The 25441-nt window shown below is 43.6% G+C and overlaps 1 protein-coding gene across 1 annotated transcript in view; it reads right to left on the reverse strand.

Annotated features, from left to right (window-relative positions):
- The window catches only part of CUBN (cubilin), a 1289359-nt gene that overhangs the window by 292593 nt on the left and 971325 nt on the right, over nt 1-25441 (reverse strand). The window contains exon 58 of the mRNA XM_085631507.1: nt 7045-7174. Within this exon, the coding sequence (XP_085487633.1) occupies nt 7045-7174 (130 nt within the window). The remainder of the gene's footprint in view (nt 1-7044; nt 7175-25441) is intronic.

The raw sequence follows: 25441 nt of genomic DNA on the forward strand, positions 1-25441 counted from the left end.
GGCGTACAAAGAAGCCATGAGATCTTTGGGGGTCCAAGTCAAATTTTCGTCTCCATACCAGCCTGAGGGTAATAGTGTTGTGGAGCGAATGAACCGTGACTTAAAGCAATCTCTGACAGCTAGGGTTTTAGGCACTGGACGAAACTGGTTTGCCCATCTTTATAACGTACAACGTGCACTTAATAATCTCCCTAGAAGGTCTCTGGGTGGGCGGACCCCATACATGATGCTCTTTGGCATAAAAATATTTGTCCCGGACCTTGATGGTCTAGACATGGCGGCGTCAGCCGCTCCCTTTGATGTGCATGATCACTGTGCTGTATTACAGAATCTACAAGAGACCAGAGACAGTCTTGCGAAGGATCACTTGCCCTCCACATCTGATGCTGCGCTTCAGATTCCGGTAGTCGGCTGGCTACCTCGAGTTGGTGACCTGGTCTGTGAGAAGGTGGAGAACAAGAAGGAGTTTGGCCCCTCTTATCGTGCACCAGTTCCACTGCTTGGCCTGTAGAGTACAAGAACAGTCATTTTACCTCCACTTACTGGTCACAAGGATAACAGGTATATCTCCATTGACAATGTCAAACTACAGCGAGTGGCCGATACTTCTTATTATGACTCCAGCGGTCTCTTGCCCTGCGATCCTCAGAAATTCTGTTTTGGCACCGGCTTCTTCCACCATGCCTGATATTGCCATCGAGATGCATACAGTTACTAATCCTTTGCTGACACCACTGGCTGGTGGTCCACCTGAAGATACTGAGTATGCTTATCCCACAGAGGTTACATTGCCTGTTTTACAATCTACCGCAGTTAACCAGTCAAATTCTTCCTTTGACACTGCTTCTATGACTTCCAGTACTCCATCAAAAGTTTCTATTTTTTCTGTTTGGTTTAAAAGAAATTTTTTTATTCCCCCTTGGACTTACATTTGGCTGGTGCTCATATGTATTTTTTTGTTTATGTCCATTGGATTTGTGGAGGTATTTTTTCGTCTTGTAAATGGACACTACCTGAAGGAAAGATCTACAATTAGACTAATTGATGGAACTTTGGCCCCTCACTCCTCATCACACATCATGAAGAGGGACCAGACTTTTGTGAATATCACTGCCTGGCCTGTGTTAGATGGGATTGTGTGGAATGCTGTTAAAATTCATGGACCCACTGAGGTTATTAATGTTCCGGATGTCCTTCGTGTTTCTATGGGAGATGTTGTGAAACAAAACATCCGTTCTGATGATTGGGACGTTCAGGCCATAGAAGCACTGTTTTCTGATTTGAAATATTATGCTACTTTTGATGCTGAAGATTTATATTTAGACACTGCTAATTATGGTGAACTGTTTTGCTATCAACATTATGGCAATCGTTTCCTACATAAAGCTAATACGTTTCGGAATTTTGTAAATTATACACAATGGGTACAATGTCCGACGCCCTGGCAAGGCAGCTCAAACACTTTGGTGAAACAATTTGCGTATTTCACTGATTTTAGGCTGACACAAACTAAATTATTGTATTCCAAATCCTTTATGGATGAATTGGCTATCGGGGGTTATGACCTGTGGAGAGCTACTATTGATCTTAAATCTGTTTGGGGTTCTAAGACGTGGCAGGTACGAGGGACAGAAGCTCTGCATCGTGCCTGCCTCATCCCAAACCACATGTTGTTTTTGAATTCTTCTATTTTTCAGACCACCTGCTTTGGATTGGCCACTTCTAAAAAATTGAGTTCCCCCTCTATTCCTGATCTGGGTGCTTATCCTAATTGGGATAATCATACAGATCTGTACCTTACGGAGTTGCAGTCGTACATTACTAATACATCCTTCAACAATTCTGACTTTGATCATGAAGGATGGCTACTATGGCAGAGAAGCTCAGATTTCTGTCAACACTGGTTTCTGGGTCTAAAACCAGGGTATACGCAGATCCGCGTAGACCCGCGCTTTGAAACTTCCCATTCAGTTACTACTTACTCTGTAGGGAAGTTATGTCAGAATTGACTGCAACATTCCACCTTGGCATCTGTTAAACTTCATTTGTCAAAATTAAATGACAAAATAGATTTGAATAATTTTGCTAAAGGTCCTGTAGGTGGCAGGTCCAAAAGATGGGTGTATGCTGTTTATAACGACGTTTGGAAATTATCGCAAATTGAAGCAGCTTCCAGATTGAGGGCCATTGATCAAGCCAATTTGGAAAAAGTACTAGCTGTTATCGATAATAGCATTAACACCCTTTCTTCCAGAATTTACACATTAGATAATATTGTTTCATCTGTTGTTGATATTGTACAGGATGATATGTCTGTTTTATATCATGGTCAAAATCAATTGCGTTCTATCATGCAGTTTGCATGGACATTGCAAACGTTAAAGGCTGGGAAAGTTCCCTGGGACTACATGAATACATCTTCCTTATTCCTTCCATTTAATCTGACTGCGAAACAGCAATTCATGTCCATGGAGGATGCAACATACTCATTACTGCATATTGAAACCTTTGCCTTTCTCTGTGGCCGAATTGAACACAGCTGTGTGGCTTATCCACAGGTTAATCACTTTGCCATTTCCTTTGTTCAAGCTCAGTTCGTGCATGAAACATTATGCCCTAAGCAGATGTGAACCGTTGGGTACTGCTTTCCTGCATGAAGTTTGGTCACTCCCCTTTACATACAGATGCATGAGAGAAGGGAAAGAAGTTTATTTGAAAGGTGAGGAATGCACTTCCACGCCTCATCACTCGGTAGTCTATAGACACATCCAATTGCATGGTGCATGTAACATTCAGGCGCCGAATTTAGCTTGCGTCCTAAAAGGGGTTCCAGTGCCAGCTACTACGCCCGCTTTTACATTATTAGCTAACGGTAGTTATTTGCTTTTAAATAATGAGGCTTGCTGCGGGGTGCTAGTTGGAATTCCCTACATTGTGACTGTATCACAACGAGTAGTTTGCTGTAAAAATGTCCTTTTCCCACCCCCGCATGGGCGACTGGATGTCTCCATCTGGCCTTCCATCCCAACCTTGAAAGCAGAGTTCAACAAGATGAGCAGAATAAGGGCTCTATTGTCTCAAAAAGAGGTCGCTCTGACTTCCTCCCGTGAAACATTTGTCCTTCACGTTGCTAACACCCGCACCGAGGTGCATGCGCTTTTAAATACTGATCTGCCCCTTCATTTCGGTGCTCTGATTCACACCATATTTAATGCCTCGTCTACAACTGGCTTGGTGCATTTTTTCAAAGTTGTGGGCTCCGGCCTCGTGACCTCTTTCCAAGCTGTCTTTGGTGTGATACCGGCCTTTTTTCATTCTATTTTTTCCAGCGTCTTTGGCAGGCTCCCGTTGATTCTCGCCCTCACGGCTGGTGTGCTGCTGTTGGTCTGCTCACTGCGCAATGGCTGCACAGTTTGTGTCACTCGACAGCCTGTCCCGGCTGCTCCATCTTCGTAACCGGATGCTTGAATATTATGGAACATTGCCACTGGCCACCTTAAGCATAGCCTATGGATTGTCCTTCCGGTTTTCATAATTTACCTGCGTACAACCTGTTTTTCATTGCCTAGATTGTCCCTTCGAATGGGCTCTGGACTTGTGCTTGTCAAACTCGGTGTCTCCTGCCCCGGATTATGATCGACTGATGAGTCCCTTAGTGGCTCATGAGTTGGACTGTTCTGGTGTCAGTATTATGGCCTGTGGAGCGGCACATGGAGTCCTGGGAAATTGGGACATCGGAACGGCCGCGTATGACTTCTTGGCAAGAAGTTATCTTGAAGAACACGCCAGTTGTCCTCTGACTGTGCTAGAAGCTCCAGTGGTCGAGGAACATGTATGCTCGTTTACCTTATTAGACTGGATGGCGGAAACTTTTGCAGAACATTCTAATGACTTCCTCTTGGAGGCTGTCGCTACTTACTGTGCTTACACATTGATGGATTAACTTGGATGTTATCCAACTTTCCTTATACGAGTGACACATTTTTTTTTTCTTTCTTCCCTCCAATTTCCTTTGTTTTTACGCGGTTTTTGTTTTTTATTCTTCTTTTTTCTTCGAACATTCACTCCCTGTTATATGGTCTTCCAATTCAGGCCCTGGATTCCACTCTATCGAACTTGAACTCTGCGTTCCTTACATAGTAAACCTAATAGTTCGTGGTCCGATCAAGGGAGGGTGTAGTGAGGCGGAGTTTTAGATGGCATACATTGTTAAGTTAGCATAAGCGTCTTAGATGTTAGAAACGCCATCTTGCCACTTTGCTGCTTTTGCACACGACACTGCAGATAGACGTGCACTGCGACCTTGGTCTGAACATTGTGTGCAGAAACAGTCTGGGTCACCAAACAATGTATGTTTTTGAGTTCAGGTTGATTGGCCCACGCTCTAGCCATAACACGCACACAGCTGCAAATATCTGAAAGTCGAGCGCCTTTAATATTGCAGTTTGCATGCACTAGACACATTCTGGAGAAGAACTTTTCCAGGCGCGGAGCAAAGCTGATCCTGTGATGTGATTCACCTAAGCTGATCTTTACGGTATGGGGTTCCCCATTCAAACCTAGAGACCTTATATTAGTATAATAATACTAGCTTACTATTGAAGGGAGGGTGGTTGCATTCCACTGTCATTTGTAATATGATTTCTCCCTTCATTTTCTATGGTATTGTAACAATGCTGATGGTTTAAATATTAATCATTTGTCTGCGTATGTTAGCCAAAGTACTGCATCTTAGGACACGTAGTTTATAAAAGAAACATTTTAAACTTTACTGTGTCTCTAAATACTCTTGTTGTGGACTGATATGAGAATAATAACGAACAGGTATTTCTGATTCCCACCATTGCTGAGAGTACACTAAAGTCGCATGTTCTGGGTTGTCTAATCATTGGTAGCTTCTATATGGTATGAAGAGCGAATGAGACACTGATGCTGGTCTGATAGGGGTTCTGGGTACTAAGGTGAGTTTTTTGGTACACAGTAATTCACTGAGGTCCTGGTTTCCTGCGCATAGTTCTGTGCATGAGCAGAATCCCTGCAACAGTGGGTCAACAAGTATGATGGTACTTGTCATGTCAAACAGTTTATAGAGCCCCAGTTGGCCATCAAAACACTTGCCGTAAACAGCAACATAAGGTACTTTGAAAAATAGCAGCCAGAATATCGTTCTGTTTAAAAGCTCTGTACATGTAGGCTAAACAGACCCATACAGCGATTATCCATGCGGCTCTCTGCCTTTAATCACTTCACAGCATTCCAACAACGATGGTCCTCAAAGTCTGTAATTGAGCTCTTACTGGTGGTGCAGACTTGCAGCAGGACCACACTGCTAAAATATGAAGCAAGTTTCCCTCCAGAAGAAGAAAAGAGCCTGCACTCACGATATGGCCATAGCAATCCTTTTATTCAAATCAGGTCAGCGGCTGATGTTTTCCTGACGTGTTTCAGACTCTTCAGACCTTGCTCACAGGTGGTGGCAGACTTGCTCAAATGACACCAAGTTCTATTTAAAATGTTATAGTGTTCGCCCCCTTGTGGCTACCCTCGTGGGTTGACATGCATGATGGTACTTGTAGTGTCAAATAGTTTATAGAACCCCAGTGGGCCAGCAAATCTTTTGCCGCAAACAGCCACGTTCTGTTTAAAAGCTCTGTACATGCAGGCTAAACAGACCCATGCCGCGATCATCCACGGTGGCTCCTCTGCCTTATATCGCTTCGCAGCATTCCTCCAAAGATGGTCCTCAAAGGCAGTAATGAAGCTCTTACAGGGGTTGAAGACTTGCAGACAGACCATGCAGCTAAAACATGAAGCAAGTTTCCCTCCAGAAGAAGAAAAGAGCCCGCACTCATGAAATGACCATAGCAATCCTTTTATTCAAATCAGGCCACCGGCTGTTGTTTTCCCGATGTTTTTCTGTATATACACACACAGGCCCACACACAGTGGCAGTGAAAAAAATTGTCCATTCCCTTGTTTCAAGAGGACCTGTGTAAACAGTATATTTTGGCTTCATGGGAAGGACTGGTAAATACACTGATATTTGGGAATGGCTTTAGACAGGATGCTACCTCACATAGACGTATTGCTCTGATCGATGAAGGTGTTTGCTTCTGTTGCCATACCATTAGAAACCGACTCAAAGAAGAAGTTAATTCTCTGGGAAAAAATTGATTTCAATGGGAACTAAACCTATAACAAAGAGTTTTCAGATTTAACTCAAATGTGCAGTTCTTTAACTATTTTGTGGATTTCTAGATGCGTTTGACCTAGTTGACTGTGACTTACAGAGCTTCTGAGATAAATCCAGAGGGTTAGACTTGGATGTGAATAATACTACTCACAGACCACAGGTCCAGCTGGATGTAAAGAGAGAGAACGCTGCAGATATTCTGATAAAACCTAACTGAAAGCAGAGCTGTGTCCAGGCTCCTCTGCCCCTTTGCATGCTCCATGTTGATCTCTTCCTGTATCTTCAAGAGGTTGCTCCTTTTTTGCTACACGTGGGAAAAGGGTAATAGGTTGATGCGCACACAATATACTGTTATACCTGATCATAGTGTTGTGAGTCTCCAATGCTAAATAAAAGTTCTATGTAGTGTTGGAAAATTAAAAAGTTAACTGCAACACAAAAAAACTCAAGTTAATGGTAAAAAGGGTCTGATTCACAAATAGGTGCAAACTATCCATCGTTGTGGACTATAACGTGTTGAAAATTGAGTTTATATGGCATTTGTCTTGGAAACACCTTAAGGAGTACATAACACATAATGCTATTCCACTTCCATTCGAATTGCTTCGCTTTTGAGTTATTTTAATGTACTTTTTATATTTTTTAATTGCCTTGTGCGATACTCTCTTGCACAGCAATATTTCCAGCTCTTGTACATTCTCTGCTTCTCAGCTATAAGTTTAGTTCTTCAGGAGCCTGGAGTTTCTCCACACTTTATCCTACCACGTATATCCTGGGACCCAAATCCCTTTCAGTAATATGCCCTTAGTACAACAGCAATGGTATGAAGAATATACACTTGAATAACATACTTGAGTTCAACTATTTTGTCATTTTCCACTGTGATGCTGTAGGTGCAGTTTATGTTGTTATGATAATTTGTGAAGGAGTAGGTAGGACTGCTTATTGTACCAGATGAGCCATTAAACGTGCCTCCGCATGCTGCAATAAAACAGAGAGAGGGCGAAGAAGTTATTAAACTGTTATACTATCACAAACAATTCATTAAATTGTCCATAACAAATGATTAGGTGAAAAAAGGGAAACTATACATGGAAAACCTATTAAATCTGAAGTTACTTTTGAATTATGAACTTTATTGCTTATAATCTTTGTGCATGACCAAACCTATTATCTGAAACATTGACACTTACATTTGAATGGTAAACAAGTAGGACCTGATTCACAAAAGTAAACTTGCACTTTTGTGTAAGTCTAAGTTTGTTTTGGAATTTACAAACTCCAATTTAATAGAAAGTTTATGATTGCAGAGACTCCGCAGTAGATGTGAAGAACTTCACACATAAAAAGCTATGACATGCCTATCTTTTTTAACCCCGGGCGTCGTACTCCGCTCCGCCAGCGTAGTTTGCGGAGTTTTACCAACTCCGCGCTCCGCTGGGAACGTGAAGTTGGGCAAAACTCCGCCTCCGTGGCAGAACGGAGTACAAGGCCAGCCCCATAAAAATATATTTTTTAAAACGCCACTTACCTTGTCTTCTGCCTTCCGTCCTCCTCGCGCGGTGTCTCCCTTCTTCCAGCGTCATCCTCCTCGTGTCCCTGTAGGTATAACGTCATGCGTGAACTGCGTGAACACTGCTCATGCGCAGTTCACGGAAGACGTAGTTCCTACATGGACGCAAGGAGGACGACGTGGGAAGACGGGAGACACTGTGGCGAGGACCAGGGTAGGCAGAAGACAAGGTAAGTGGTGTTTGTTTTATTTTTTTTATCCTGCTTTGTGGTCCCGGGGTGGAGCAGAGCTCCGCCTAGTCCCACAGAGTTTTTTTTTACTCCATGGAACTACGCGGAGCAGCACTACGCATACTCCGCCCACTGTTAATCTTTTTACGTGTAGACTTTTCCGCACCAACTGCGGAGCCTCTGAACCGACTGCGGACCCTCCGCAGTCATGAACTTACTATTAAATTAGAGTTTGGGAATTCCAAACCAACGCAAACTTACACAAAAGTGTACATTTACCTTTGTGAATCAGGTAAATGTAATCTAAACTTGATAAATTTTTTATATTAATAGGCAGGGAAAGAAACACTGTTTCTTTCCCTGCCTATTAATATAAAAAAATCATCAAGTTTAGATTAAACTTTGTACTTTGACTGCATCTTTGCTTCCAATCTCCATCTACACGTGTTTTATTGTGTGTTTGCTTAATGCATCTGCTGTCTTCTATAGAAAAGATAATATTCAAATATTACTACCAAGTCTTCCTTATCCCAGATCCTTACTTCGACCCAGAGTTCTATGTGTCGTCTTCTGTTCAAAAACTATTTTCTTGATTGTGTTCATTCCCTTTCAAAAGTTTTATCTCAGCCAGAATTCACTTGCCATTCAACTTTGAATTGATGATGGTAACCTCTTGTTTCAAGAGCACCTAATTATAACAGTGTATTCCAGGGCTGCAATCAATGTGTCTTTATTCTTTTAACCAGAAAGCTTTAAGAAGTGGACCCAATAGCCCAGATGAGGAATAACCAAGGAGGTGTACTGCACTCATATAAACTCACTTAAACTGCTTTGTGCCTCCAGCAGAGCATCTTAGAATGCATCTCCTTCTCTGGGAGATGGAAGAGATCTCAACTCATGGTGTAGGAATAACAACCATTCTAGCTCTGTGGTGTGTAACACAAATTCACAGGGTTAATCGCCCCGTTCAGTCCACAAAAGTGCACCTCTCTGGCCACACAATGTGTAGACCATGTACTCTGTGTGGCACTTGATGGATATCCACATTGTTTTTGCAGATTTTCATGAACCTTAGGGTCACCTTTCACTTAACATGGCCACGTATTAGATAAATTAATTTCTGTAATTTATTTTATTGTGATTTTTATCACAATCCGCATATCTTGTTGTGAATGGTTACAGTCGTTATGGGTTCATCAACATGCGTGCCTCAACACTAGGCCCACCAAGTTTACACACAACTAGATATATTTGTTTACTCAGATACTATTGTGTTGTATCTGGCTCACACTGTGTTTTCCTGAAATTCCTGCAGCATATCCTATGTAAATGTCATGTTAATATTCCATATGTGCCTTGGATCATGGTGACAGATGTTAGGTACTCAGATTATTTAAGGTATTTGATTTGAATAAATTCCTTCTTAAATCACTGAGATAATCCTTTTCTTTCTTTAATGCAGGTGATAGAGCATGGATGTTATCTTTCATCTAATCTAACATAGAAATCTTTTTACGTACATGAATAAAGTTGTTTTATGTGTGAAGAAAATGATAATTAACGTTAGAATGTGTAATATGAGCATTGACATTGATGAGAAAACCAATGCTATAATAATTTGTGCTAAGACAAGGTTTATTTTAAATGCGCTTTCAAATTCTAAATGATGTATTAACCTATAATTTGAGAAGAAACTTGCAAATTAATATGCAAAATTATAATGAAGAGGTAAAACTTTTTTTCAGGGGTACTTTATACTTAAATGCTGTAGACACACATCATTAATCTGCTTAATAGGAGAACTAATGCATTGTATTCAATAATGTGGGATTCATATTTTAACAGAAAATCATCGAGTGCAAGCTGTGTTTCATGAGGGCCTCAAACTTGCTTTTCTTTCCTAGCATGAACTTAAGAACTGAATAGAGTGAAGCCTATGGGAACCTTTCGGAAAGATTTTACTTGTGCTCTAACATAATAATTCCTTTCACGTTTGTAGCTTACTTGACTAGACTTGCACACAATTATTACTACCTAGAGCACATGGTTGGGCAAGGACTGACAAAGGATGAGAACATGAACTCACTATTTTCTAAATGTCATAACCAATCGAATGCCTAAAATACAGTGGTCCTAAGGAAAACACAATGTAATGGATTACTTAATCCTTCTGGATTTGATTACTTTTACCTACTACATCATCTCATCCTACTGAAACTGACAAATGGGACAGAGTGGTCCGACAAAGTTGGTGATGTCAAGGGGTGCAAACCAGAAATCGATGGAGTATAATTACCTAAACCATTGGAGAGGGGCAGTTCCTATATTGATGATCTTCCCTCTACCCATCTTGCGGTACAGAGACTGACGATTTGGACTTCCAGAAACAACACAAACTGTGGCGATATACTGCGTTTGCTGCCAGCTGGTATGATGGCGTAATGGAAATCTTTCCGGCTGGAAGTTTTCCGACAAACAGCTGTGGTATTGGCACTGCAGCACAGACAGGGGCAGACAATCCTGTCCATGAACTGGAACTGGTCATTTGGAAATTTACTGAACTTTCATTCATAGGGTTTGTATGAGAGATAACTGACTTCCTAAAAAATATTTCTTCTCTTAGGATAAAATCTCCCTCGGCTGAGGAAGATAGCTCTTTTCAAAATTAGGTTTCACACGCTTTTTAATGCCTTTTAAATCTGTTCAAATCTTAAAATCAGATTTTTATGCTAATCATTTGAATCCTGTTAATATATAATTAGAGATAAAATATTCTGCAGATTCTGTTTCATTATTTGCTGTGGCTAATTTAATCTGATTCATGATCAACTAATTGGGAAATAGAAATTTCCTGGGAGGTTACCTTAACCTATTGGATACTAACAACTATCTTATGTTTTTTAAGAGGTACTTTATACTTACATGCTGTAGACACAAATCATTAATCTGCTTAATTGGAGAACTAATGCATTGTATTCAATAATGTGGGATTCACATTTTAACAGAAAATCATTGTGTGCAAGCTGTGTTTCATGAGGGCCTCAAACTTGCTTTTCAAGCAGGGATCCTCCCACTAGCCATCAGGGAGGGAGGAGCTGCCCCTTGGGCAAGGGTCTTTCCTCCCCCCATACAATTTTGCCAAACAGCCTTTGGGTGCTGCCCAGAATGGGCATGCCAAAGCCCCCACCCTACCCTCCAAAGAAGGCATACAACTTTCTGGCCCCCCAGGAGGCAGATGGGGGCAATAGCACCTGATCTGTCCCCCGGGCGGGCAGAAAGCCTACTAGGCTACAAGGATTTTTTTTATATATATATACGTAGGGATGGGGGTTGCCTAGAAAGGGCATGCCAATGCCCCCACCTCCAAATGTTTTGCAGAATTGGCTAAAAACGTATTTTCTTTTTAAATGTAGTGCTTAAATTTCTCAGTGCTATACCCATAATCCCTCTGTTCTTGTCTCTTCCCAGTCACAGGCCCTTGCCCCACCCACACAAGTGAGGTATCATTTTGCTCTGGAGACTGAGGGGAGCGCTGCAGGGTATGACATTTGTGCCGACATGGTGATTTCACAGAAACATATGTGGAAAATGTGTTTAATTTCAGCTAAATTTGAGGTTTGCTGGGATTCTGGGTAGGATAGCGTTGGGGATCCACACAAGCCATACCTCACTGGACTCCCCCGGGTGTCTAGGTTTTAGAAATGTGTGGGTTTTGTAGTTTCCCAAGGTGGCGGCTGACCCCGGTTCCAAAAACCCAGGTGACACCCCTTGCAAAACCAGGTTGTTTTGTGATAGGCAATTCTGATGTCTCCTCAATACGTTTTGGGCCCTTGCCTGTCGGGGTACTTGACCTACCCACACAAGTGTGGTACCATTTATATCGGGAGACCTGGGGAAACGCTGGGTGGTAGGAAATTTGTGTATCCATGGAGATTCCAGAACTTTCTCACATAGAAATTTGAGAAAAATGCGATTGTTTCAGCTAAATTTGAGGTTTGCAGGGGATTCTGGGTAGGAAAATGTTGAAGGGTCCATGCAAGTCATATCTCGCTAGACTCTCCCGGGTGTCTAGTTTTCAAAAATGTATGGGTTTGCTAGGTTTCCCTAGATGGCCGGTGAGCCCGGGGCCAAAAACTCAGGTGACCTCCCTTGCAAAACCAGGTTGTTTTGTGATAGGTAATTTTGATGTCTCCTCAATACGTTTTGGGCCCTTGCCTGTCGCGGGTATTTGACCCACCCACGCTTGTGAGGTACCATTTTTCCCATAAGACTTTGGGGAATGTGGGGTGGGTGGAGTTTTGTGGATCCACGCTTGCTCCAGAACTTTACACCACAGAAATGTGAGGAAAATGTGTGTTTTTTTACAAAGTTTGAGATTTGCAAGGGATTCTGAGTAACTTAACCTTGTGAGAGCCAGACAAGTCACCCCATCCTGGAGTTCCCTGGGTGTCTAGTTTTCAAAAATGTATAGGTTTGCTAGGTTTCCCTAGGTGCCGGCAGAGCTAGGGTTCAAAATGTACAGCTAGGCACTTTGCAAAAAAAGGGTCAGTTTTGACTGTGAAAATGTGGTGTGTCTACGTTGCGTTTTGGGCCATTTCCTGTCACGGGCACTAGGCCTACCCACACAAGTGAGGTACTATTTTTTTCAGAAGACTTTGAGGAATGATGGGGGGTGGAATTTTGTGGATCCATGCAGATTCCAGAACTTTCCACCACAGAAAGGTGAAGTAAAATGTTTTTTTTTCAAAGTTTGAGGTTTGGAAGGGATTCTGGGTAACAGAACCTTGTGAGAGCCAGACAAGTCATCCCATCCTGGATTCCCATGGGTGTCTGATTATAAAAAAATTATAGGTTTGCTAGGTTTCCGTAGGTGCCGGCAGAGCTAGGGTTCAAAATCTACAGATAGGCACTTTGCAAAAAAGGGTCAGTTTTCACTGTGAAAATGTGGTGTGTCCACATTGCGTTTTGGGCCGTTTCCTGTTGCGGGCACTAGGCCTACCCACACAAGTGAGGTACCGTTTATCTCGGAAGACTTGGGGCACTGGCGTAACGAAAGTTGAGGTACAGAAGGTACATAGAGGGGTCCCCACTCCGTATTTACTATGGAGCTCTCATGACTCAGTACGGTGCTGAGGGGGCACCCTGCAGCTTGGGGCCCCCCGCACCGTGGGGGCTGCGGGGGCCTGTGTTACGCCCCTGACTTGGGGGAATGAAGGGTTAGTAGAATTTTGTAGATCCACGCTTGTTCCAGAACTTTCCACCGCAGGAATGTGAGGAAAATGTGTTATTTCACAAAATGTGAGGTTTGCAAGGCATTCTGTGTAACATAACCTTCTGAGAGCCAGACAAGTCACCCCATCCTGTATTCCCCTCGGTGTCTAATTAAAAAAATTGATAGGTTTGCTAGGTTTCACTAGGTGCCAGCAGAGCTAGGGTTCAAAATCTACAGCTAGGCACTTTGCAAAAAAAGGGTCAGTTTTCACTGTAAAAATGAAGCGTGTCCGCGTTGCGTTTTGAGCCGTTTCCTGTTGCGGGCACTAGGCCTATCCACACAAGTGAGATACCATTTTTATCAGGAGACTTAGGGTTACAGAATTGTAGAGCAACTGTTACTATTGACATTCGATGCATTTCTGCCTTCCAAATTAAGGACAATGTGTAAAAAAGAAGTCACTTTGAAAAATGTCCTATAGGTCTCATACTAGTATGGGTACTCACAATTTCGGAAATATGCAAATAGCTACTGTTTCTAAGCTCTATATTTTGTTCCAATTTCAGAAGTACATAGGCGTCTTTCATCCCGATGTTTCACTAGTTTCCCAAATTAATTGCTATATACCCGGTACATAACAAAAAACCATTGCAAGACGCTTTTCAGTTCTTGGCTCTGGGTTCGTTGGGTTCTTGGTGAACCTAAAAGTCCTATATATATAACCCCACATTCAGAAAGGTCCAGCAGATGTAACGGTATATTGCTTTCAACCATCTGTCATAATTAGAAGAAGTTACAGGTGAAATATTTGGCACAAATGGCTGTTTCTTTCAACTCATTTTCAATTTGTCCTATTTTTAACTGTTAGTTTCTATAAAGAAACCTTAAAGTATCTACACAAATGACCCCTTGCTGAATTCAGAATTTTGTCTACTTTTAGAAAATGTATAGCTTTCCAGGATGCATTATTGCTTTCATACCCATTTCTACCATTAACTGGAAGAAGGTTGAAAGCACAAAAAATAGCAAAAATAGGCCATGTCCCAGTAAAATGGCAAAACTTTGTAGAAAATTTTGGTTTTCTGACAAAAGTCTGTCAGTCACGGAAAGCTGGGAAAATTTTAATTTCAGCACCACAAACTCTTTCTTGATACCATTTGCAGTGAAAAAAACAGATGCTTTCATTTGCAGCACTCTTTTCCCATTGAAAAAAAAAGAAATTGCTGTAATTTGGCTAATTTCTGGGTCAGCAGCAGGGGAATCCACAAACCCTGGGTACCTTTAGAATCCCCATGACACTAGAAGAACAGGACGTGAATTTGGTGTGGATACCTTATGTGGTCAAACAGTTACAGGGGCCTAAGCGTAAACTACTCCAAATAGCCAATAAAAGGCTAAGCACGGGGGGAGGGGGAAAGGCCTAGCAGCGAAGGGGTTAAGCCATGACCTAGACCTATGCAATATGAAGCTCTTGAGGAATGGGAACATGTGGCCATCAGAAAGAAAAAGAGAAATGTCAGGACCCATATAAAAATACTTTTATTAATTATGTAGAGAAAGAGGTGTGGCGCCGTGGCTAGGGCGACTGACTCCGGAATCTGGGGATCACGGTTCAATCCCCGGAGCCGGTGGCAGATTAGCCCAGCACCATGTGACTCTGGACAATAGTTTGCTTAATCTTCCCGACGGCCCCCAGCGCCTAGAGACCCTTACAGGTGATTGTTTGCGCTTTACAAATGTGGATAACTATTATTATGTGGGATTCGCAATTAAAAATGTGGAGAAGAAATATTGCAGAAGGAGCACGGATGTATCCTCTATTGGTCACAGAGAAGAGTGAGGGAGAAAAATGCAAAGAAAAGAAAAAAACAACGAGAAAACCCTCAGGCTCTCCCATTAACTGAAGAGAGTGGGGATGAGATAGAGGACGAGTTTCTGAGCGAATTATTAATGAATCGACCTCTACCATATAATGAAGAACAGTCACAGACAGAGTCAAATCCATTTGTGGGAATTCAGTCAGAAGCATCTGTCATGCCAAATAGCTTAAACTCTATAAATCCCTTTTTGACTGAAGAGAAAACACCCAGCGAAGTAGGGTTTAGTAACCCCATAATAACTAATGCTACAGATGATCTTTCAGTTCCTGTAACTATAGGACCTATAGTTCCTTTATATCAGACATGTATTTGAGGACAGCAAACACATACATTAACTGTTCCCACTGGATTAGGGGGAGTACAAAAATTGAATAAGGGTAAAAACAAATCCCAATTTAGCACTTAAAAAATGAAGGTACCTCGCAACAAGGGAATGAATCTAGAGTTAGTGAAGGGACCATATAGACAACTGTACCCCCAGATCAAGAAAGACCGAATCCATTAACTAGGACTGCAGAAAGGATTATGGAAACTCCCAATAGAGGACCACAAGTCCTGACAGCTAGATCCTTAAAAATGTGAGCTCAAAGTTCTGAAGCTCATGACAAATGGTGGGAGCTAGTGGTGGATTACAAAAGGATGTATTAAATCAAAGAATAGGCCCCACCTCACAGGAACTTGATGACTGAATTGACGATATAGCTCCTACCACCTCTGAAAAGGATGAAGCAGAAAAGGGAATTCCGAACGCAGGAAATTCAAAGGAAAAAACACTTGATATAGCTAAACTTAAAGTGGAATTGGAAGAGATGATTTTGGCAACTATTGGTCCAGGAAGGATTTCTAATTACAGTGTCAATTAATTATTGTTTATATGTAAGGCTATTACCAGGAGAGCTAGAACTACATGTGAGAAATTTGCTGAGGTGCCACAAAAATAGGGGGTGGACAAACAAAAGTCCAAAGCATTACAAAAAAACCTATTGACTAGATTTTAGTGACAAGGACCTGGAGTGTTTGAACCCGGCAGGAAAAAGATTACAGATCAAATAATTACTGTCAACACTTATGAAATGGGGTGAGTTGTAAAGATGGGCAAAATAGAAGGAAACGAAAAAGGGAACCATGCCAATATATCCAATGTTCGAAGAGGAATCTGAAAATTTGGAAACAAAAACATTTCCGTTGAGAGAAGTGCCAGGAGGAGGATATGTTCATTTTCCTTGGACTAGACCAGACATATTATCCTTTACAAATGATTTCCAGAAGTTGAGAGAGAAGCCAGTTGAATGGTATAGGCAAGTTGAAAGATTTGTGAAGGTTTCAAAGGTTTTGTTGAAGGACTTAGATACTCTGTTTGACATCATGGTACCAAGTGATTTGTGGACTGAGTGTAAGATCGCAGTAAATTGGCCAGAGAAAGAACCTGAAAGAGATTTGAGAACTGGTGCACCATCACCTGAAGTAATGAGAAAATATAATCAGGTCATTGCTTATTTAAAAGGAAAAATTTCCCCAAAGGAGACTGATTGGGTAACAATTGCCAGGGCAACACAAGAATTAAAAGAGACAGTGCATGCGTATTATGAGGGACTTCTGCAGGCATTTAAATAATATATTGGAATGGTAATGTGACTGGAAAAGATATGGGACATTTTGTATATAGATTTGTGTATGGATTAAGACCCGAAATAAGTGCAATGATACAGCAGCACTTGATTTGCTGCCAAAGCTAGCCCATAGGTGAGATTCTTCGGTATGCAAAGTATTGCAGAAAGTAAGTGGATTCGAAGCACAAAAGATTGAAGGAAAAATTTATGTTGTATCATGTGAAGGCAGCAAATAAAGGTTATATGGGATTGTTCTGTTATAGTAAAGTGAAATGGCCAAGCGAATACTGGTATGTGAGGAGTAGCAGGAGGACAGCAACAAAATGTGACGGCCCAAGGCTGAGGAAGGGGGTTTCAATAGATATATTGAAAAAGACTTATCCATGTCATATTTGCTGCAAGTTCGGGCACTGGAAGCACAGTTTAATCCAATGAATCAGATGAATAGGCAGGTAGCACAAGGTAAAATTACACAGGCTCAATCAGGCAATATGATACAGAATCAGCAGACTCAAAGGCAGAAAAATTAAAATTTGACTATGCCACAAGCCTCAAAGCCCCAGTTGAATGGTCAAGTACAGAAGTATAATGTGAACATGGGATTTCATACAAATTATCAAATTGATACAAATTCAAATGTGACCCAACAATACCTAATACAGACAGTTATTCTGATTTGTCCCAATGACGGTGCCTGAGAGGGAAGGGGGAATGCATGCTTGGCACATCCTTAGAGGTAGACCAGAGTGATCCTTATGTGGTTGGCAAGGTAAATGGAACACCCATTTCACTCCTGGTTGACATTGGTGCTACCCGTTCCACTGTGAGAACAGCAGAAGTTCCAAACCTACCCCTCTCTGGGGAAGAATCCAAGTTGTAGGAGTTTCAAACCGATTAATGTCAATGCTTGTGCCAGAACCTGTTACAGTGCAAGTTGGATCATTTGAGGATTTACACACATTTGTTACAGACCAGTGAACATTTTAGGTCAAAACCTAAAGTTAAATTGAATTGCTCCGTCTATTTTTACTTCAAAAGGAATATAATTCCATCCCAGTGATGAGGATATTGTACTCAAAATGTCAAAACAAAAGCCAGGAGTTGAAGAGTTATTTCCTTTAGTAACAAGTTATAATTTACATTTTGAATTCGGAAACATAGTGTTTCCATAGGTTTGGGATTTCACAGGGAAGGAAATTGGGCTGATCAAAAGAGTAGCTCCAATATGAATCAATCTGAAGCCAAATGCAGAATTTTCGAAAACTCCAACATATAATCTGAGTCCTGAGACCAATCGTAGGTATAACACCTTTGATCGAGTCACTGATTGAACAGGGAATCTTAAGAGAAATCATGGGAAGCCCATGTAAGTCACCAATCATGGGAATTCAGAATCCCAAGGGAAAGCATAGGACCGTGCAGGATTTGCACAAAATTAACCAGATTGTGAAACCATGCTGTCCAATCATGCCAAATCTAGCCATGATACTACATCAGATTCCTTACACAGCTGAGTGGTTACCTGTCATTGATTTGTGTCAAGCCTTCTTTTCCTTCCCTTTGCACCCGGATTGCCATCTTTTATTTGCATTCCGGTTCAGAAACTGTGTCTTGGCATGGTGCCAAATTCCACAAGGGTATACAGAGAGTCCTTCCATTTTAATCAAATATTGAAAAGGAATTTGGAGTCATTGGTAATGCCAAATCACTCTGTACTGGTACAGTACATTGACGACTTATTGGTAGTGTCAGGTACTCAGGAGGCTTGCATATGTAACACTATTACCTTACTAAATCATCTGGCAGCGAGTGGGCATAAGTGGGCATAATGTGTCACCATCAAAGATATAATTTTGCAAGAGGGAGGTCCTTTACCTAGGACATCACATTGAGAAGGGAATCAGAAAGGTGTCACAGGATCAGATTACTGCCGTACTGCAGATGAACCCACCCAGAACTCAAAAAGAAGTTCGCATGTTTCTGGGAATGGTTGGCTATTGCCACTGATGGATTCAACATTTTTTATTAACTGATAAGCCACTTCAGAGGCCTATGCACAAGGATGAGCAGATCTAATTCCATGGAGTGATGAATGCATGTGCTATTTTTAACAAACTGCGAGAGCTGTGTCGAGCTCCAGCAGTGGGAATGCCCGACTTTAACAAAAGCATCACTCTGTTTTGCAGTGAGCGTGAAGGCTGTGCATTGTCAGTTCTAACGCAGACGCATGGAACTGTGCACAGACCTGTAGCATACTTCTCAGCTACATTAGATCCTGTAGCTGCAGCATTGCCTGGATGTTTAAAGGCAGTTGCTGCCACAGGTGTGAGTTTGGAGCAGTGTGAGAGCATTGTGATGGATCACCTGGTGAAAGTGTATGTTATGTTATGTTATGTTATGTTAGTTGCATTTTAATGCGCACAGCTGCTCCAGCGAAGGAGCGTCCTGGCGCAGGGAAAGGTAAACACAACACAACACTAGGTCCGGTAACAAAAGCAAACAATAAAAGCTAGAAACAATTAAAACAGGAAGGTTTTCAGGGCCCTGCGAAAAGACATTAGGTCATTCGAAAGGCGGATTTCCAAGGGGAGCGCATTCCAGAGGGTTGCGGCTTTCACGCGGAAGGAGCGACCCCCCATCCGACTAAGTCTGAAACGGGGGACGACCACCAAGGACTGTCCAAGGGATCGTAGTGAGCGGGTAGGAACATAGGGAGAGATCAGTGTATTGAGTATTCCGGGTGCCAACTCTCTCAGAATTTTAAAAACCAGGCAGAGAGCCTTGAATTGGATACGCTTGCATATCGGGAGCCAGTGCAAGGACCGCAGGGTGTTAGAGGTAGGGCAGGTTCGAGGCAGACCAACCACCGCCCTAGCCGCCGCATTCTGGACTCGTTGTAAACGAAGAATCTCGGCTTGGTTCGCTCCTAATAGGAGAGAACTGGCGTAATCCAACCGCGAGATGATCATTGCTTGAATGACCAGCTGTCTAGTAGGAGCATCGAAGAATCGCAGCAGGGGTCTTAGCCCGCGTAGTACTCCAAAACAGCAGGCCGCCACTCTCTTTGTATGAGTCACAAAGCTTAGCGTGTGGTCAAGCCATACTCCGAGATTCCTGAGTTCCAGGACAGGGGCCGGCGCTGATCCCAGCTCTGGAGGCCACCATTCGTCCCCCCAGTGGTCCGCTTCCCTTCCAACGATCATCACCTCTGTTTTTGACGCGTTCAGCTGGAGACAGTTGTTATTCATCCAGCTGGCCACCTCTTTCAGTCCACTTCGGAACCTGAGGGCATCCTGCTTGGCATCCCCGCTGATCGTAACCGCCAACTGAGTGTCGTCAGCATAGGAGACCATGGTAAGGCCCCATTGCCTGACGACCTCAGCCAGCGGCTGCACGTACAGATTAAAAAGCGTGGGACTCAGCGAGGAGCCCTGAGGGACCCCCAGGTCCAAAGGATGGTACTTGGACTGAAAAGGAGGGGTGGCAACGCAGAAGGAGCGATCACTGAGGAAGGAGCGGAACCACTGCAGAGCTGAACCACAAATGCCAATGTCCTGCAGGCGGTGTAGCAAGATGCGATGGGAGACAGTGTCAAAGGCAGCGCTCAGGTCTAGTAAAATAAGCGCTGCCGTTTGACCTGCATCGAGCACACTTCGCAAATGCTCAACCATTGCCAGAAGGGCCGTCTCAGTGCTGTGGCCAGCACGAAACCCATTCTGCGTGGGATCCAGGACATTCACAAGGGTCATATGCTCCGTGAGGGCCCGATTTACATGGGCCTCCATAACCTTGGCCGGCCAAGGGAGCAAAGATATAGGGCGGTAGTTTTCAGGTCTCGATGGATCCAAAGATGGTTTTTTTAGGATCGGGGAAACCACCGCTTGCTTCCATTTGGCAGGGACCAGGCCAGAGGTTAGGGAGAGGTTAATCAGGGAGCACACTGCTGTGCGTCCCTGAAAAGCAACGTCCCTGAAAAGAGCAGATCTTACCGGGTCTGCAGGCGATCCAGACTTGACTCGCAGGGCCCACTTTGCGAACTCCTCATTGGAGATGGTAGGAAGGGAGTGCAGCGATGGACAGCTGCTAGAGCCGCTCCAGGGAATCACAGGAGACAGTGTGCTTGGAAACGCCAGATAGATTTTCCTGACTTTATCCAAAAAGAAGGTGGCTAGGGCTTCACAGTGGGCGGTGGAACTGTCCAACTGTGGGGGAACTCTCTTTGCCATTAAGTCTTTTATGGTTTTAAAGATGGTTTTAGTCGGGTTAAGGCTATTTCGAAATTCGGCTGCGTAAAACGCCGCCCGGGCCCTGCATATAGCTCGATGGTAAAGCTTAACTAAGGCCAGGTAGATGGATTTCTTGTCGGCATCGTACGACTTACGCCACACCCTTTCCGCCCGTCTGCAAGAGGACTTCATAGCACGCAGCGCGCTGTCATACCAGGGGCTAGCCTGCCGGGGACTGGACTTGCTGGAGATGATAGGTACCAGGACGTCCAGCGCCCTGGTAATCCAGTTACAGAACCGGTCATAGCCCGAGGTGGCATTCAGCAGGGGACCTAATGGCTCAGCACCCATAATGCGGTGAAGGTCCTCTAACCTAAGTTTGTTCCAGTGGCGCCGGGGTATCCGCAAAGGAGGCGGTATAGTGGGATTGGCAGGGAGGGGAAGCCAAGCAGACACCAGATAGTGGTCAGACCATATCACAGGATCAACCGCCACAATCCGAACATCAGAGAGAGTGGTAAAAAACGGGTCAAGGGTGTGGCCGGCCACGTGTGTAGGCTGAGAAATAAGCTGGGTCAACTGCAAAGCCTCTAAATCGGCCAAAAAACCACTGATGGCCAGAGACTCTAACCTATCAAAGTGGAGATTTAGGTCGCCCAAGATAGAAAAGTTTGCACAGCCGCTAGCCAATAGGCTCACAGCCTCCGGAAAGGCACCTCTAAAAGCTACATCGCTGCCTGGAGGGCGATAGACAACCATCCCTGACAGCGAGAACTGAGGGCTGATGGACACCTTAAACAGCGCACTCTCACATCCAGCAATCTGCAAGACCGTCCAGGTACATATAAAGGCGGATCTGATAAATAAGGCGATCCCTCCACCTCTAGAATGGCGGTTAGATCTGAAGCATGAATAGCCCGGAGGACAGGCAAGATTGACTATGGCATCATCAGTATCTTGTAGCCAGGTTTCAGTTACAGCCAACAGATCTGGTGTCTTATCCAAAATAAGATCAGCCACAGACAGATGGTGTTTCACTAGAGATCTGGTGTTCAGATTTAAAAATCGTAGACCAGATCCCAAGCTACCAGGCAACGGAGAGAGACCAGGAGGAGCTCGTGGGGCGGGAGAAGTGGCGAGCTCGCGAATACCTACAGGCTGGTCCAATGGCCATCTGTTGTCAGCACACTGAAACGGGCCACACAGCGGATGGTGGGATGTGGCAGAGCAGCGTGGGAGAGTATCCCTGATGGCAAGAAGCGAGGCACCGGAATACATAATCATCCTGACAGGGCGACAACTACGGGCACACAAATATACACAAAGTAAAGATAAAAGATAAAATCCCCGGCGTGCCGCGCGTACTTAGCGCGGACGGGCGCAGACGGGCAGACTCTGGCTCGACTCCGGCGCGAGTCAGGCGCTACCGCTGCGCGTCACCGCTGCGCTAACAGAGTGAGCTTTAAATACCAGCTCACCTGGGCTACATGAAGCGCTAGAGCGCTGCAGCAAGTGGCACAGGAGGCAGAGACCACCCCAAGATGGCGGCCAAGCGCCACGAAGAAACTACAAAACCGGTGAAATTCCGCGAAAAAAACGCGGTGGGGGCACAATTTAAAATGCAGGTATGAGGCCAGAAACAGTTGTACAAATAAAACGAGGCTCCAAACAAAAATAGTGCAAATGTCAGAAACGAGCTTTAAAATCAATAATAAGCGCAGCGCGCTTAAATGCGACTAGTATAGCGCATGCAGGCACCTTTCCCAAGCGGGGAGATTTTTCTTACTCGTACTTGAATGCAGCATCTCACACGTAGCCGGTTAACAAAGTATGAGCAGGTGATATTGGGTGCTGAGAAGGTGTCACATTGACCAGGGCTTGCAGCATTACTGAACAATTGAGATTTATTATCTTCATGGGCAGCCAATATGAATTTGGAGTTGTCCATGATTTTGAGCAGTTGTTGTTCATCCATCCGAAACTGAGAGATTGCGAAAAATGTACTGCTTACATTACAATTGCCGGCCCAAATTGCAGTGGTAAAGTATCGGGTCCACCAACAAGGAAATGAGTATGTGACGGTCGGCAACCACAATGCGGATGCGACGCACGCTATTGTGCCCTAAATTCTTACATCTTCAATGGGGATCTATTAAAAGAACAACCTGATGTTGCAGAGTAAAGGCTGATGTCTTCAGTTGTGGAAACATGGGAGAAAATAAAAGAATTACAGGAAGAAGTGTCAGAAACCGAAAGACAAGGGTGGATCAAGGCAGGTTGCACGCAAAGGCAGGAGAATGAGGTGATGGTGTACACAGATTGGAGACCGGTCTTGACTGACAGTTTGTTGTCACCAATGGCAAGAAATTACCATGCACCTGTGCATGTTGGGAGAGATGCTATGATGAGTCTTTTTCCGACAGACAAGGTGCAACCCCCGATTCAGAGCTGTTGCAGAGGTGTTGTCCCAGAGGTGTGTAATATTTCAACAACAAAAAGTGGGAAAGAAACCACTAGTGACAAAGAGTCATAGGGAGATCAGGAGGACCCTTTAATAGAATGCAGCTTGACTTCAAGATCCCTCCTTGCAATGGACTAAAATACATTTTAGTGACTGTGTGCTTAGTCTCTCGTTGGGTGGAGGCCTATACAACCTGGCGTAATGACAGTCTAACTGTAGCAAAACTACTCCTTAGAGAGCTTATACCACGGTCTGTATTTCCGACCACTTTGGAGTCTGATGAAGGGACACACTTCAATAATGAGGTGATACGAATGCTTTATGCAGCTTTACAAATTGAACAGAAGTTACACTGTGCATATCGACCAGAGGCATCTGGAATGGTCAAACAAGTAAATGGAACACTAAAGTCCCGTTTGGCAAAAGTGTTTGCGTCCAAGTCTCTGAAATGGCCAGATGCTTTACCCTTGGTGTTGATGAGTTTGAGAAGTATCCCAGACAGAAAAACTGGATGGTCCCCACATGAGATCATAATGGGGAGGGCTATGAGACAGCCTACAGTCCCAGCCAATCAGCTTGTGACTATAACTGATGATTTGGTACTCAATTACTCTAAAGGATTGGTGGTTGTGGTCAGTTCTGTGTCTCACAAGGTTGGGGAAGCTGCCAATTTACCACAACAGGAGCAGTGCCATGACCTGTCCCACAGATACTGGGTACTAGTAAACGTGTTTGGAGCCTAGTTGGCGTGGGCTATATCAAGTGATTCTTGTTACCACAACTGCTGTCAAATGTGGTGGTCTGCCCAATTTGGTGCATGCTGCCTATACTCGCCAAGTCCCATGTCCCCTTGAAAATGCGATATCTGCAGTGGATGTGCCAGGGGTCATAGTGAGACGTTCAACTCAGGTCAGTCACAGAGTAGCGGGGGCACCAGCCACTGGGTCTCAAAGCACTGGTTTAAATGAGGGTCCGAGAGAGTCAGTCCTTGTAGGTAACAAGGGTCAGGTGCAGTGGGCCTGACTAGGCGAAGTGTTGATGCTACTGTTGTGAACAGTGCCAGCAAAAAGTGAGTGATAAGTGGAGACCTTTGGCCCAGAAGAACTGGCAGATTGAGGCAACTCTTGGCAGAAGGCAAAATACCTCCAACTGTAATCGAAGTCTCAAGTAAAACTGAACAAAGCGACACAGACGATGATGAGACTACAGTGAGAAAATCAAAAAGGGCTAAAGTACCAAGTCACAGATATGCAAATGACTAGGAGAGAGCATATCATGCTTTTTGCTTCAAGAATCGTAACTCACAAAAACCCTCTTGAGGAACTATTATAAGAGTAATTTTTACAAAGCAGAAGAATACAAGGAAAATGGCTTATGAATAACTGAAGAGACAAAATACACCGGATTATGTCAAACAGTTGAAACTTGTAAACTGCAACAGTGGGAGAAGAAAAAAAAACTTGTTTTCCTGAACTTGAATATATACTTGCTGCAAAATCCTGCGTTACAACGCATTCCCAAATTTCAACTGGAAACATGAGTTCCTTTTCTGGAGAGATGGAAAATTTAAACCCGGTATAATTTTTTTTTTGTGTGCCTATTTATTGAGTAACTTGCAACAATAATACACAAGGTCCCAAAGCTGGGGCCAGCTGTACCAACATAACATATAATGATGCAAGCATTTTTGCTTTGTTTTTCCCAGTGTAAACCATAGCATATCCACAATAACAATACAAGGCACTGAAAAAAGTCAGCAAAAGAGAAAAAAGAAAAGAAAACCCTCCCCCACCCCACCCGGCACAGTAGATGACATCTTCCTAATTCAGTGGTTGAAACACAGGCGGAGCCGGACCACGCCAAGAACTTTCGCAGGGCAAAACGCGTCACGAACTGACAGGGTGTGAAGAGACAGACCTCAGACTTCGATGCAGTCACCCACAGCAGTCATGACCTTAATGAAAAAGGACTAAGAACAAACTGCAAAGACAAGACAGGGACATGTTTTAAGCAAGCAAACAACGGACCATATGTACTTCGAATGTAACCAGTCTCTCCCAACAAAAAGACCCCGAAAACGGATTACGCGGTGAATTTGCGGCTCTACTCCACAGAT

This window comes from Triturus cristatus, chromosome 10 (assembly GCF_964204655.1).
Source record: "Triturus cristatus chromosome 10, aTriCri1.1, whole genome shotgun sequence".
Classification (NCBI taxonomy): domain Eukaryota; kingdom Metazoa; phylum Chordata; class Amphibia; order Caudata; family Salamandridae; genus Triturus; species Triturus cristatus.